The 15,534-nt window shown below is 38.7% G+C and overlaps 2 protein-coding genes and 1 long non-coding RNA gene across 3 annotated transcripts; all 3 read right to left on the reverse strand.

Moving 5' to 3' along the window:
• Positions 1-973: 973 nt before the first annotated feature.
• On the reverse strand, positions 974-3,576 carry LOC108870320. Its single transcript, XR_001956837.2, has 3 exons — positions 2,224-3,576; positions 1,829-2,067; positions 974-1,189 (listed from the first exon to the last, which is right to left on the reverse strand). It is a non-coding gene; the product is annotated as an uncharacterized LOC108870320 (long non-coding RNA).
• Positions 3,577-12,755: 9,179 nt separating this feature from the next.
• LOC117126737 lies at positions 12,756-13,439 on the reverse strand. Its single transcript, XM_033275738.1, has one exon. It carries the CDS (start codon positions 13,437-13,439, stop codon positions 12,756-12,758), a length of 684 nt encoding a protein of 227 aa, XP_033131629.1.
• A 1,479-nt stretch (positions 13,440-14,918) lies between these two features.
• On the reverse strand, positions 14,919-15,380 carry LOC117126739 (glutathione S-transferase T3-like). The gene is made up of 2 exons (XM_033275744.1): positions 15,365-15,380; positions 14,919-15,253 (listed from the first exon to the last, which is right to left on the reverse strand). The coding sequence occupies exons 1-2, from the start codon at positions 15,378-15,380 to the stop codon at positions 14,919-14,921; spliced, it is 351 nt and encodes a 116-aa protein (XP_033131635.1).
• Positions 15,381-15,534: the final 154 nt, after the last annotated feature.

Genomic DNA, 15,534 nt, shown 5'->3' on the forward strand with positions numbered 1-15,534 from the left:
AGGGGTGAGCAACAAGGGGAGTTACTCCGTGAAGTATGGGATGCTAAACACGCAAACCATTGACTTGAGTAATAGAGCTCCCACTATGGAATTTAGCTCTAACATGAACACACACGACGCCTAGAGCATCACACAAACACAAACAATGCGATGATATCATATAGCTATTCCATACACCCCGCATCTCCTCATACGGATATATATATATATATGCATACGCTGCGTCGTTAGTACAATATGTCTCTGTACCCCCGCCCTCCAAAGTTGCGTCAAATGCAAACGTCTCTCCGCCCACGCCCCACACAATCTGCATCGCTAGCCCAGACGTCTCTGATCCCCCGCCCACCAAAGCTGCGTCGCTAGTCCAAACATCTCTAGACCCCCCGCCCTCTCACATAGTCCCTACTCATAACTATGTATACATACATATATATAGCATCTTTTAACATCACACAATCAAATCAACGGTTGAATCCTCTAGACCCCTAGTTCCAGTTTAAATACATACCCACAAAATAAAAAAAAGATATGGCTTTGGTTTAGGAAATGGTTTGGTTCAATCCAAATTAGCTGAAGGGAAAAAAAGATCAAACCAATCGATTAACGAAACCGGGTCAATACAATTCTTCTCCACTTAGCTGGAATTCGTCCTGAATTCTTAAAAGAACCGGAAAGGAACTTAAACAACTATGAAGGAAAGAAGAACACAAGATAAATCAAACAATGGAAACAAATTGAAACTTGGTCTTCTCCTGCAAAAATAAAAGAGTAAAAGACACTATCAACTAACCGAAAGATACTGGACAAAAGGGTGTCATTCATTTTTTTTTAACTCCCAATCCGAAAACATTAAGTACCATTGAAATCCGTGTCCCATAAATCGCCGTCGTCCCGGGTCGGAGCCGGGATGAAACCTCGCTCTGATACCAAATTGTAACACCCATCTCATCCTTTTTACGGAACGGTGTGCTACTAACCGAAAAATACCAAATTAAACCGATTTATTCCAAATCGAACAAAATAACATAATATTTAATAGAATAAATTCAAAAGAAATACATCAATTGAAGGATAAAAACATATCAAATAAATCGAATGTAAAATTCGTATAAATCATTAGTTAAAACCGAAATAAATACAATGATCCCAAGACACCAATCCGTCCAGATATTCGAACACTCGGCAACACCTGCAAGGGGAAGAAGAGGGATGAGCAACAGGGAAGTTACTCCGTGAGGTATGGGATGCTAAACAGGCAAACCACTAACTTGAGTAATAGAACTCCCACTATGAAAGTTTAGCTCTAACATGAACACACACGACGCCTAGAGCATCACACAAACACAAACAATGATAGCATATAGCTATTCCATACACCCCGCATCTCCTCATACGGATATATATATATATATATATACGATGTGTCGCTAGTACAGTCTGTCTCTGTACCCCCGCCCTCCAAAGCTGCGTCGAATGCAAACGTCTTTGCACCCACGCCCCCACACAATCTGCATCGCTAGCCCAGACGTCTCTGATCCCCCGCCCACCAAAGCTGTGTCGCTAGTCCAGACATTTCTGGACCCCCGCCCTCTCACATAATCCCAACTCATAACTATGAATACATACATATATATCGCATCTCTTAACATCACACAATCAAATCAACGGTTGAATCCTCTAGACCCATAGTTCCAGTTTACAATGAATGAACTAATTAACAATCAAGTCTCAAACAGACTCAATTCAAACAGACGGATTATGATTCGAAATCTAAACTATGATAGAGAGAATTCTACACTGGAACAAGGTTTACGGAATAGACCCTCACCTTAGCCAATAACGAAGAACCAGAAGCGACTATAAACGAAATTACTTGATCAGCAAGAAAGCTAGAGTTTTACCATTAATGTCGACCTCATTGCCAAAGATGCACCAGATCAAAAGAAACAATGTCAAACGAGAGACATCATCAAATATGAATAAAATAGATTTATGACAACATGTTACTTGCCTCAAAAGTAACATGGAAAAATGGCACATAGCCTGACGGTTATAACATCACGGACGCTACGAACGATGGCAGATGGGAGACACATCCAAGATGCACATGCATATACAAGTTAAAACGATTAGATCTAAGCTCAAGATAAAAGGTTACTTGTAGCTTAAGGAATCAATGAAAAGAGGCACTTAGACCATACGCATGAGCTTATGGTGATATACCTCCGGGCTCCGGTGACATGGGAAACGTCTCCGGCGAGTCACAGTTGATGGCCGAGTGGATCGGAGACGGTGGTGGTAAACAGTGCTTCTAGTCTCCTCCAACGTCAGCACACACGGACACAAGAAAAATGATCTATCCTTCTTTCACACTAACCCATGAATGGTAATGGAGGAGCAGAAAAGACCCACGGGAGAGACAAGTGGGGAGGAGATAAGAAATGGTCATGGAGAAGAAGATACCAAAAAGAAAAGAAGAGGTGATCAGCTAATAACGGCGGCTCCACATTCTCGACCAATAACAAAAATAAAAGAAAAGGGTTTTGAGTCCCTTAAAAAGGGTGAATTTGCGAGATAGCCAAATCAAAAATGTAATTAAGAAACTGACTATGATTTTGACATAATTGAATCGGTGACATTTAACCATCATATGATCCGGTTCTGTCCTTTATTACAACAAGTTGCCGGTAAAGCAGAAATACAGATATCGTCGACTGTAATCTATGTGGTCCAACAAAAAGGTGAATTGGTGATAACTTATAAAAGAGAAAAGAACCACGTGACTTATCTATTTACCGCATATGGATTTGCTATGCACAGTAATTGATGGATTAAAATATATCTCTTTCCAATATATTTTGTATTCCATTTACCAACCTCAGTCATTCCATTTTTAAGATGAGTGCACGAAGAAGTTAATGTTACCAGATTGCGCGTATACTATTTTATCTCGGTTGCATATATGCTATTTTATCTCTGGGACATAGTACATCATCCAAACATCCGCTGGAAACTATACATATAAAACCAATCACAAGAGCTAAATAATATATCCAAACCCCTACTTAATAAATCTAAACCCTAGTAAAAAAAATATATAAACCCAAATATAATCTATAAATTATTTTCCAATATTAAATCCAAATATAAATCCTAATCCCAAATAGAATGAAACAAAATAAATATCATAGTAGATATTTATGAAATTATGAAATGTCTATGATTGCATAGAAAAAGTTAATGTTGATCCCAATCATCCCCTTCACCTTCTAAATACTAAACCCTAAACTCTAATCACTAAACCCAAACCCAAATATAAATCATAAACCCAAATATAAACCATAGACCCAAATAAAATGGAACAAAATAACTAATATAATACATATTGGTGAAATTATGAAATGTCCATATGGAAAAAGTTAATATCGACCCCAACCATACCATCTCACCTTCTAAAACTAAACCCTAAATTCTAATCACTAAACCCTAACTGATATGATCATGGATCAGCTAGTTGATAAAGATGGAGAAGGAGAGACTAAAGATACACTAGCTGAAGAAGAAGATGTCCTAGCCATTCCCACAGGTCCCATAACTCGTGCAATGACAAGGAGACTCAAGGAAGCTGTTGGAAACATACTGAAGATCTCTAAGGAGCAAGAAGACTGTCTTGGTAGAAGCTTGAGCCACCAAGACACACTCACCACCATTCAGGTGATCTTATCATCAAGCTGATCATCATCTAGGCAAGTGGCTTGGTATACTCTTTTTCCCTTGATTAGTTTTGTCCCAATGGGTTTTCTAATCAAGGTTTTTAATGAGGTATCAAGTTCACTTACACATTCCTAGTTGATGTATCTTGGATGCAACTCGGCCTAAGGCATCTTGGACCGACTTCATCATCTATCTTATATTATGTTTTACTCTAAGTGTTATGTTATTACTTTGAAACCGTGTGGAGCCTTTTCCTTTATGTTTTCTTATGTTTTCGAGACCTTGTGCATGTACAAGGATCTCTCTATTTAAGTGTATCACAAACCCTCATTCTAATCTAAGTTATCTTTTGTTTAAAACCTTTTTGGTGTCTTCTCTCTTGCTTTGCGAGTTGTTGAAGTGTCTGGTGTGTAATATCCAGTCTGCTGGTGTGTAGTATCCAGTGTTAAGGGCCTTAGTTTGGTGTGTCATATCCGATCTATAGCCTAGGAGTATCAAGGAGCCTTTCCGCAGCCTCTTGTGTCACCAATCGATCCACAAACCTTGATAAACTTGAGTCCTTGACTCGTTTATGCAAGGATCTATCCCGATCCATCCAGAGACGCATCCTAGGAGTTCATCAAGTGGTATCAGAGCACTCTGGAAGGGGAGTTTCGATTTCTCTTTTGTTTGTTCATAAGATCTACTCTTTATCGTTTTATATCATTGATCATTTGGGTTTTGCGTGTTGATTCTCACTCGATCTGATTAGTATCATTGATAGGACTGATAGATCTATTGTTTCGTGGTTCAATATTGATAGATCTGAGGATTCTGATCAAGTTTTGAACAAAACTTTTCACATTCTTGTCGATTACGTTACTAGTTTGCTTGATCCGAAAGTTCCTTGTGTTCGTGTGATTCGATCTGTTACTAGAACCGTAGATCAAGTTTTGTTTAATCTCAAATCATCACCTGTTGAATCTCGAATCCTTTTCTGATAAATCTGAGTTGATTGTTTCAATAAAATCGATTTGAATTCCTTACTTGTTGATCACGGTATTGATTTGCCGCGTTGCTTGAGATTTGTTTGATTGTTTCCGATTGTTTCTTTCATTGAATCTCGAATCATAAATCAAATTGCCCGTGGAACTACTTACTTGTTTCAGTCTTTTGTGTGTAACAGAAAACAATGGGAACTGAAGAAGATGATGCAACGTATATGAGAAGAAACAAACTCTTACAAGAAGCTATCACCAAACAAGTAATGGAAGACTTGGTAAAGTTGCTGGATGAGAGATACGATCAGAGAGCCCCTGGTAGACAAGACCAAACGACTGATCATCAGCAAGCACCAAGGAGGAATGGACGTGAACGACAAGAGCATGCTGGTTCACAAGAAACTGATAACTTTTATGAAAGAGATAGGGCACGGCACAGCTCGGCTTCTAGACATAGCTCTTCCTCTAGACACAGCAGTAGAAGATCTAGACGTGACCATGAAGGGCGTAGGTATCAAAGAGATGAGCTTGCTGGAGTTAAGATCAAGATACCTCCTTTCCATGGCAAAGCCGATCCTGATGCTTATCTAGAATGGGAGAAGAAGATTGATCTAGTCTTCAATTGTCGGCGTTATTCAGAAGCTAAGAAGATTCAAATTGCTGTTACTGAGTTCTATGATTATGCTTTGAGTTGGTGGGATCAACTAGTCACCAATAGAAGGCGCAATGGGGAATTTCCTGTTGAGACTTGGGCAGAAATGAAGGCTCTCATGCGCAAGAGATTTGTGCCTAGCCATTACCACCGGGATCTCCATCAGAAGCTAAGAAAACTCACGCAAGGCTCACGGACAGTCGAAGAATACTATCAGGAGATGGAGTTGTTGATGTTAAGAGCTTGCATATCTGAGGATAGAGAAGCTACTATGGCACGGTTTCTTGGAGGACTCAACCGTGAGATACAAGACAGTGTGGAGATGCAGCACTACTTGGAGATGGAGGAGATGCTACACAAAGCCATTCTAGTGGAACAACAAGTAAAGAGAAAGGGTCACTCTCGGGGCAACTATGGAACTAAGTATCAAGGTGCTAAGGAAGATAAGCCAAGTCACCAGAAAGAGAGCAAGTCATATCAAAAGGATGAGGACAAACCTACTAGTTCTTTCAGCAAGGATAAAGGAAAAGCTGAAGCCTCTACTACAAGATCAAGAGATGTTAAATGTTTTAAGTGCCAAGGAAGAGGACACTACGCTAATGAGTGCACCAACAAACGTGTGATGATCCTACATGACAATGGAGAATATGAATCTGCTGATGAGGAGACAGAGGCCGAAGAAGATCACAGTTCAGAAGAAGAGTATGTTGCCAACCCGGTCGCTGGAAGGTTGCTAGTTGCTAGAAGAACCTTGAGTCTTCAAAGCAAGACCGAAGAGATGGAGCAAAGAGAGAATCTCTTCTATACTAGATGTCTAGTGCAAGGAAAGGTCTGTAGTCTTATTGTGGATGGAGGCAGTTGTGTCAACGTTGCGAGTGAGACTATGGTTAAAAAGTTGGGTTTGAAGGTCCAGAAGCATCCTAAACGATATAGGCTCCAATGGCTCAATGAAGAGGGCGAGATGAGAGTCTCTACTCAGGTTATGGTTCCCTTAGCCATTGGTAAATATGAAGATGAGATTCTATGTGATGTGTTGCCTATGGAAGCGGGGCACATTCTCCTTGGAAGGCCGTGGCAATCAAATAGACGTGTGATACATGATGGGTATGCCAACAAGCACACCTTTGAGTTTAAAGGGAGAAAGACAGTTCTTGTGCCTATGACTCCTAAGGAAGTTCAGGTTGATCAGCTCCAACTACAAAAGAAGAAAGAGATTGATCTACCCGCTGAATCAACCAAGCAACTAAACTTCTATGCCAAGTCTGGTGATGTTAAAAGATCTCTCTGCTCTGACCTTCCTATTCTTTTGTTTATCTATAAGGAATCACTCTTGACTACTACTGATATTGCACCGGAGTATCCGAGTGAACTTGTGTCTCTTTTGCAGGAATATCAAGATGTTTTTCCAGAAGATAGTCCCAAAGGACTACCACCAGTGCGAGGGATTGAACACCAAATTGACTTTGTGCCTGGTTCTACACTCCCCAACAGGCCAGCATACAGAACCAATCCGGTTGAGACCAAAGAACTACAAAGGCAAGTGGAGGAACTGATGGAGAAAGGGCATATCCGAGAGAGCATGAGCCCTTGTGCTGTTCCAGTACTACTTGTGCCCAAGAAAGATGGAAGCTGGCGCATGTGTGTTGATTGTAGAGCAATCAACAATATAACAGTGAAGTATCGCCATCCTATTCCTAGATTAGATGATATGCTTGATGAATTACATGGTTCATGCATCTTTTCTAAGATAGATCTAAAGAGTGGATATCATCAGATTAGGATGAAAGAAGGAGATGAGTGGAAAACTGCCTTTAAGACTAAGCATGGGTTATATGAGTGGTTAGTTATGCCCTTTGGATTGACTAATGCACCTAGTACTTTCATGAGATTGATGAACCATGTGCTTAGGTCCTTTATAGGTTTGTTTGTGGTAGTTTACTTTGATGATATCCTAATCTACAGTCAGAGTCTAGAAGAGCATATAGACCATCTTAAGACTGTTCTTGATGTGTTGAGGAAAGAAAAACTTTATGCTAATCTTAAGAAATGTACATTCTGCACAGATAACTTGGTCTTTTTAGGTTTTATTGTGGGTGCAGATGGGGTTAAAGTTGATCCGGAGAAAGTAAGGGCTATACAAGAATGGCCAATTCCTAAGACCGTGAGTGAAGTAAGAAGCTTCCATGGACTTGCTGGCTTCTATAGGCGCTTTGTGAAAGACTTCAGCACCATTGCATCTCCCTTGACTGAAGTAATCAAGAAAGAAGTCGGATTCAAGTGGGGAGAAGCACAAGAACTTGCTTTCCAATGCCTTAAAGAGAAGCTTACTCATGCCCCTCTTCTTATACTTCCTGACTTTCATAAAACTTTTGAAATAGAATGTGATGCCTCAGGAATTGGTATTGGTGCTGTATTGATGCAGGAAAGAGACCCATTGCATACTTCAGTGAGAAGCTTGGAGGAGCTACCCTCAACTATGCAACTTATGATAAAGAGCTGTATGCCTTGGTGAGAGCCTTGCAGACTTGGCAGCACTATCTCTGGCCTAAAGAATTCGTCATACACACAGATCATGAGTCTCTCAAATACCTCAAAGGACAGAACAAGCTCAGCAAGAGACACGCAAGGTGGGTTGAGTTCATTGAGACATTTCCTTATGTCATCAAGTATAAACAAGGTAAGGAAAACATAGTTGCTGATGCACTATCCAGAAGGTATGTTCTCTTGAACACTCTTGATGCTAAGCTATTAGGATTTGAGCAGATTAAAGGAATGTATGAGAATGATCCTGATTTTAGAGAGGCTTACAACTCTTGTGAGAAATTGGCTGTAGGACACTACTTTAGACATGATGGTTTTCTTTTCTATGATAATCGATTGTGTGTGCCTAACTGTTCTTTGAGAGATTGTTTGTTAGGGAATCTCATGGAGGAAGTCTCATGGGTCACTTTGGTGTTGCAAAGACTCTTAAAACTTTGCAGGATCACTTCTTTTGGCCTCGGATGAAAAGAGATGTGGAGAAACTATGTGAGAGATGTGCAACTTGCAAGCAAGCTAAGTCTAAGGTTCAGTCTCACGGTTTGTATACTCCTCTCCCTATACCTTATCATCCTTGGAATGACATATCTATGGATTTCATTGTTGGATTGCCTAGAACTAGGACTGGAAAGGATTCTATTTTTGTAGTTGTGGATAGGTTCTCAAAGATGGCACATTTCATATCTTGTCACAAAACTGATGATGCATTGCATATTGCTAACTTGTTCTTTAAAGAGATTGTGTGCATACATGGCATGCCTAAGACTATTGTTTCTGATAGAGATACTAAGTTTCTTAGTTATTTTTGGAAGACTCTTTGGTCTAAGCTAGGTACTAAACTCTTGTTTTCTACTACTTGTCATCCACAAACTGATGGACAAACTGAAGTAGTTAATAGGACTCTTGGAACACTCTTGCGTGCATTCATAAAGAAAAACTTGAAATCATGGGAAGACTATTTGCCTCATTGTGAATTTGCATACAATCATGCTGTGCATTCTACTTCTAAGTTTTCTCCTTTTGAAATTGTTTATGGGTTCAATCCCAACTCTCCTTTGGATTTAATTCCTTTACCTGAGTGTGAAAGGGTCAGCTTTGATGGCAAAAAGAAGGCAGAGATGGTGAAGCAACTCCACGAGCAGGCTAGGCTCAACATTGAGGCGAAAACCAAACAGTATGTTAAGCATGCTAACAAAGGAAGGCGTGAGATGGTCTTTGAAGTGGGTGATCAGGTCTGGATTCACCTAAGGAAAGAGAGGTTTCCAAATGAAAGGAAGTCCAAGCTAATGCCGCGGATTGATGGACCTTTTGAGGTCATAAGGAAGATCAGCAACAATGCCTACAAGCTGGATTTGCGAGGTAAGTATGATGTGAGTAATAGCTTCAATGTTACTGACTTGATCCCTTTTATTGCAGATGAGCCAGATTTGAGGACAAATCCTTTTCAAGTGGGAGGGGATGATATGATCATGGATCAGCTAGTTGATAAAGATGGAGAAGGAGAGACTAAAGATACACTAGCTGAAGAAGAAGATGTCCTAGCCATTCCCACAGGTCCCATAACTCGTGCAATGACAAGGAGACTCAAGGAAGCTGTTGGAAACATACTGAAGATCTCTAAGGAGCAAGAAGACTGTCTTGGTAGAAGCTTGAGCCACCAAGACACACTCACCACCATTCAGGTGATCTTATCATCAAGCTGATCATCATCTAGGCAAGTGGCTTGGTATACTCTTTTTCCCTTGATTAGTTTTGTCCCAATGGATTTTCTAATCAAGGTTTTTAATGAGGTATCAAGTTCACTTACACATTCCTAGTTGATGTATCTTGGATGCAACTCGGCCTAAGGCATCTTGGACCGACTTCATCATCTATCTTATATTATGTTTTACTCTAAGTGTTATGTTATTACTTTGAAACCGTGTGGAGCCTTTTCCTTTATGTTTTCTTATGTTTTCGAGACCTTGTGCATGTACAAGGATCTCTCTATTTAAGTGTATCACAAACCCTCATTCTAATCTAAGTTATCTTTTGTTTAAAACCTTTTTGGTGTCTTCTCTCTTGCTTTGCGAGTTGTTGAAGTGTCTGGTGTGTAATATCCAGTCTGCTGGTGTGTAGTATCCAGTGTTAAGGGCCTTAGTTTGGTGTGTCATATCCGATCTATAGCCTAGGAGTATCAAGGAGCCTTTCCGCAGCCTCTTGTGTCACCAATCGATCCACAAACCTTGATAAACTTGAGTCCTTGACTCGTTTATGCAAGGATCTATCCCGATCCATCCAGAGACGCATCCTAGGAGTTCATCACTAACCTAAATATAAACACTAAACTCAAATATCAAAATCTAAAAAATACATAATGTTATGTAATAATCAATTATATTATGTTATATTAAATTATATTATGTAACATGCCAATTATACATCACCAAAATTAAAACACATGATATGAAAATTTAGAAGTGTTCTATTCCATATCACCATAATAGTATATAACACCAACCCCATATAACCTCCTCAATAATAAACCATATAACAACTCCATAATAAACCCCTACTTAACATTAAACCATAATCACTACACTCTAAACTCAAATATAAACCCTAAGCCCAAATATAAACCATAAACTCAAATATCAAAAATATTTAAAGTTATTAATTTTCTTTAAATCATAAACCTAACCCCCAATTTCACTCACCCTCTAAATTCTAAACCTTAATTACTAAACCCTAAACTCAAATATAAACCCTAAACCCAAAAAACAATGTAGATGTGGTTAACGAAATTTGTGTGAAGTTTACACTTATGTTGATCTGGTAAACGAAGTGATAAAATTGAGTTTTAAATGCTAGTTTTGATCAGTACGCATAAACTAAGATTCATATCAATGATACCGCAACAACAACAAAAATATAAATGGTAAAGATTATATATACATTCCATTTCACATGTATGGTCTTTCCATTTTACGATATATTCTACTTATATACACATTGCATCATTACATATAAATAAGAATATATTTACCACATGGCTCAAATCCAGTTTGGAACAATCTACTTGGCAGTCTAAATCTTCCATTAGGATCCATATAACAAAGTAAATGTTAAATAAAATGTATAATATAACAATAATGTGGAATGGAAACCATGTAAGACATATCGATAGCATAGATAACATATGAATTCAATTCATCTGCAAGACTTGCCCAAACTGTGACGCATTCAGCATCATCATGTCCTCATCCTATAATGCACTCTTTATCACTTCAATCCAACGGAGGTTGAAATAGTTATTAACCCTTTTCTTTTCAGTGGGTTCAAACCCTATCTCAAACAATCTACTTGAAATGCCTAACTCGTTCATGCCAAACCTGACAGATAAAAATAAGAAGGGGAAATAATGAGTACGGAGGAAGCTATGGATAACAAAACAAGACAAAACAAGTGTGGATAACGAATGGAAATGCATAAGATATAAATCTACAATTACATATGAAGTAGATAGCGTGCATTTATATTTAATTCCATTCCACTTCACATGGAATAGATCTACAACAAACCATACTATATACAGACGACGAAACAACTATGTAATGCAAATGCTATTCCACACAACAATCAATCTGACGAGATTATGTATTATGTATATCTGATAAAAAACAGCAACTCAAAATTAAGAAAGAATAAGAATATACGGGGGAACCCCAACCGACTATAAATTATAGAGGCCAATTTATCTAACAAATCTTACATTCAAAGTCGAAAAGGTTTTAGATTTAATAGTTATAGTATCCTAGTTCCGAGTATATCCGAAATAAAAAAAGAAAATAACATGGGTGAAGAGATCCGAGAAGAATCGAGTTTGTTAAATGGAATAGCCACAGGTTGTTAGGAAGCGCCGCTGTGGACTTAACGCCGTCGATTGGGAGCCGACTTCAGAAGCGGAGTAGAGGCGGAAGTTTATAACAGCGAAAGAGATGTCAAAATCGAAGAGAAGCAGCCGTAGGAGACGGGGTTACTCCATTCGGTGCCGGAGACCTTTCAAATTCTACGAAATTACCTAGATAAGTAAAAAGGAAGATGTGGAGAAAGTTAAGCCACGATTTATTATTTTACAACTAATAATTAACATTAAAAATTATTTTTTTGTGCTGCACGTTTTACCGGTTGACATAAGGGGCAACACAGTATTAATATAGAAAAGTAACGACGTATATAGATCTGTTAGGGCAATTGTGTAGATAGTGAATTATGTGTTTTGTGTGGCTATATGGCCTAATTTCCCTTTTAAATACATACCCGCACAATAAAAAAAAGGATATGGCTTTGGTTTAGGAAATGGTTTGGTTCAATCCAAATTAGCTGATGGGAAAAAAAGATCAAACCAACCGATTAAAGAAACCGGGTCGTTACAGTTATACTCACCGAGAACGATCATTCCGATTGTCAAACCGCTAAATCCAAAGTGACCTGAAAGCTTAGCTCACCGTACTTGTTACAATCGTCTTACACGTGTAACAAACTTAGTCAGCTCAAGAATCAAGGACGAAGCTAAGAGTAAGTCCATCTATTAGGACCTCTAAGGGGCTCTAATGATTTAATTAAAATTAAGGAAGGTGATTTGGCAAGATTAGAACTTTGGTTAGTGGGAATTATTTTTTTCTCCTCCAATGGGAGAACCCCTTAGGGTTTCTTTAAAAAAAAAATTTAAGTAAAATTATTTAAAATAAAAGCATACATAAACTTTTTAATAAAAATTACAAAAACGGATATTAAAAATGCAAATACAAAAAGTAAACGAGAAAAAACTGATTAGTTGAAATCTCCATTTGTTCCAAATTTTTCCCATATATGCTCAACCAAATCAGCTTTCAATTGTTGATGTATTGTTCTATCACGAATTTGATTCTGAATGGCATCATATTGCCGAGATTTGAAGGCATATCTGTAGAAAACGTGAAATCCACTTCTGAAGTTTGGTTTGATTCCGGCTGTGCGAAAAATGATACATCATACTGAGTGTACCCATCTCGTTCGTCTTCTACTATCATATTATGTAGAATGATACATGCTCTCATTATCTTTCCAATTTTTATTTTATCCCACAAAAGAGCTGGATTTTTGACTATGGCAAATAAAGATTGCAAGACCCCAAAAGCACACTCGACATCTTTACGTACAGCCTCTTGATGTGTAGCGAATAAGGATGCTTTAGGACCTTGCGGAAGTGTAATAGATTGGACAAAAGTAGCCCATTTTGGATAAATACCATCTTTGAGATAGTAAGCCAAATTGTACTTGTGTCCATTGACAATGTAATTAACTTTTGGATCTCGACCTTGTAATAAATCATCAAAAACCGGTGATCGATCAAGAACATTGATATCGTTTAATGTACCTGGAGGTCCGAAAAACGCATGCCATATCCACATATCGTATGAAGCTACAGCCTCTAAGACAATTGTTGGCTTTCCTGATCCACGTGTATATTGACCTTTCCATGCAGTCGGACAATTTTTCCACTCCCAATGCATACAATCAATGCTTCCTATCATCCTGGGGAAACCGCGTATCTCTCCAATATCGATCAGTCGTTGAAGATCTTCTGGCGTGGATCTTCTTAGATACTCATCTCCAAAAAAATAATGATTCCTTGAACAAAATGTTACAAGCATAAAAGGCCGTGGTCTCACCAAGTCGGAGGTATTCGTCGACCGCATCAGCTGGACAACCATATGCCATCATACGAATTGATGTCGTTGCCTTTTGTAACGGAGAGTGACCGAACCTTCCAGTAGCATCTCTTCTTTGTTGGAAGTATGGGATTTCAGCGGATAGTCGATCAACAATACGCATGAACAAGGGCTTGTTCATTCGAAACCGGCGTCGAAACATGTGAGAAGGATATGTTGCATCTTCACTAAAATAATCGTTCCATAACTGCAAGTGTCCCTGTTCCCGTTGTCTTTCGATGTAAGCTTGTTTTTTTTTGTACCTTGATGCTTCTTGGCGATTTTTATTACGGATGAGGAGATTTTCGAAATGTTGATCGAGAAATTGATCAAATTTTCCATCCAAAAATTCTTCAATATCATTATTAGAAGAAAAAGCCATATAGCTTGAGCTTGAGAAAATGTATTTGCGGATGCGAGAAATGGTTTTGAGGATCAGAGAAAATGTATTTGAGGATTAGAGAAATGATATTTGAAGTTGAGACAAATGGTTTTGAGGATCAGAGAAAATGTATTTGAGGATTAGATAAATGGTATTTGAAGTTGAGACAAATGGTTTTGAGGATCAGAGAAATGGTTTTGAGCTTGAGAGAAATTGGCAAATGGTTCTTCTTTTACTTTGCTTTGTTATTGATTTGTATTTGCTAATTGGCAAATGGTTACACACAGAGAGAAATGTATATATAGAAAGCCAATGGCTTGAGAGAAAACAAAGAAAACTAGTCATGAGTGTTGCCTTCTTTTGTCACAAGTGGTGACAACCTTTTCTCTTGGCTTCTTGTGTCAGAAGTCTTCTCTGTTTCATATCTTTATGTTGGCTTCTTCTCTGCTTCATAGCTATCTGTCACGAGTGTTGGCTTCTTCTGTCACAAGTGGTGACAACCTTTTCTCTTGACTTTTTGTGTCAAAAGTCCTCTTTTTTTCACCTGCAAAAAAAAAAACAAAGAAGATTAGTCATGGTCGAAGCCAAATAGCCACTTGCATCACAAATAGCCACAAGCACACACAAATAACCACACACAACACACAAATAGGCATAAGAAAATAGACTGAAACGAGCATGAGTGGAACACAAGCACACACAACTCTAACAAGACAGTAAGCTCGGGTTCGTATGCATTGGTTCCAAAAGGACACGAGATACACAAGACATTAAACATTAACTTTAAAAAGACTGAATTCAAACCATTCAGATAAACAAGCATTAACCATTAATTTAAAAAGACCACAACGAGATGAGATAAAGAAACTAAGAGACACAAACCATTCAGATAAACAAACTTAGAGATAAAGCCGTAGATCCTAAATACCCGACATGTCACTAATAAGCTTATTTTTCAAAGCTAGTTCAAGTTCGCTTAAGGGCTCTGTCTTGGCAATGAGGCTGTCAAGCAATGTTTGCTTGTTGAGCATATCCTTAAAAGCAAAGTCCTTTTGCCGTAGCTCCCACACGTTCTGTAACTCCTTCCTCTCCTTCTCTTCCTCTTCCAAAGTCGCTTGCTTGCTCACTGACTTTTTCCCTTTCGCCTTTGATGATTTAACACCAACAGGACGAGCTTCATCCTCTACATGGTTTCCTTGCAGATACGTTGCTGACTGTGAACCTTGGTCGTCTAACTTCCTTCTCTTAGACTGCACTTTATCAGTCGTGGCTCCACACTATTTCTGATCATGGCGAAGCTCCAACCATGCATGCTCCATGTCCACTCGATTTCTGCTTCGTTGCAGCAACATAGCAGCCCACAAACCTGCACACCGCCTCATTAATCTTCGCCCACCTTTGTTTACAACACGTTGGATATCTCTTTTGCAGACCAGCTAGCTTAGGACTCGCAGCGAAATAAGCAGCAATGCGTTTTCAAAATGCAATTGCTTTCTGCTCATTCCCTACTACTGGATCTTTGGATGTGTTTAACCA

The sequence above is a fragment of the Brassica rapa genome, chromosome A01, assembly GCF_000309985.2.
Source record: "Brassica rapa cultivar Chiifu-401-42 chromosome A01, CAAS_Brap_v3.01, whole genome shotgun sequence".
NCBI classification, from domain to species: Eukaryota; Viridiplantae; Streptophyta; class Magnoliopsida; order Brassicales; family Brassicaceae; genus Brassica; species Brassica rapa.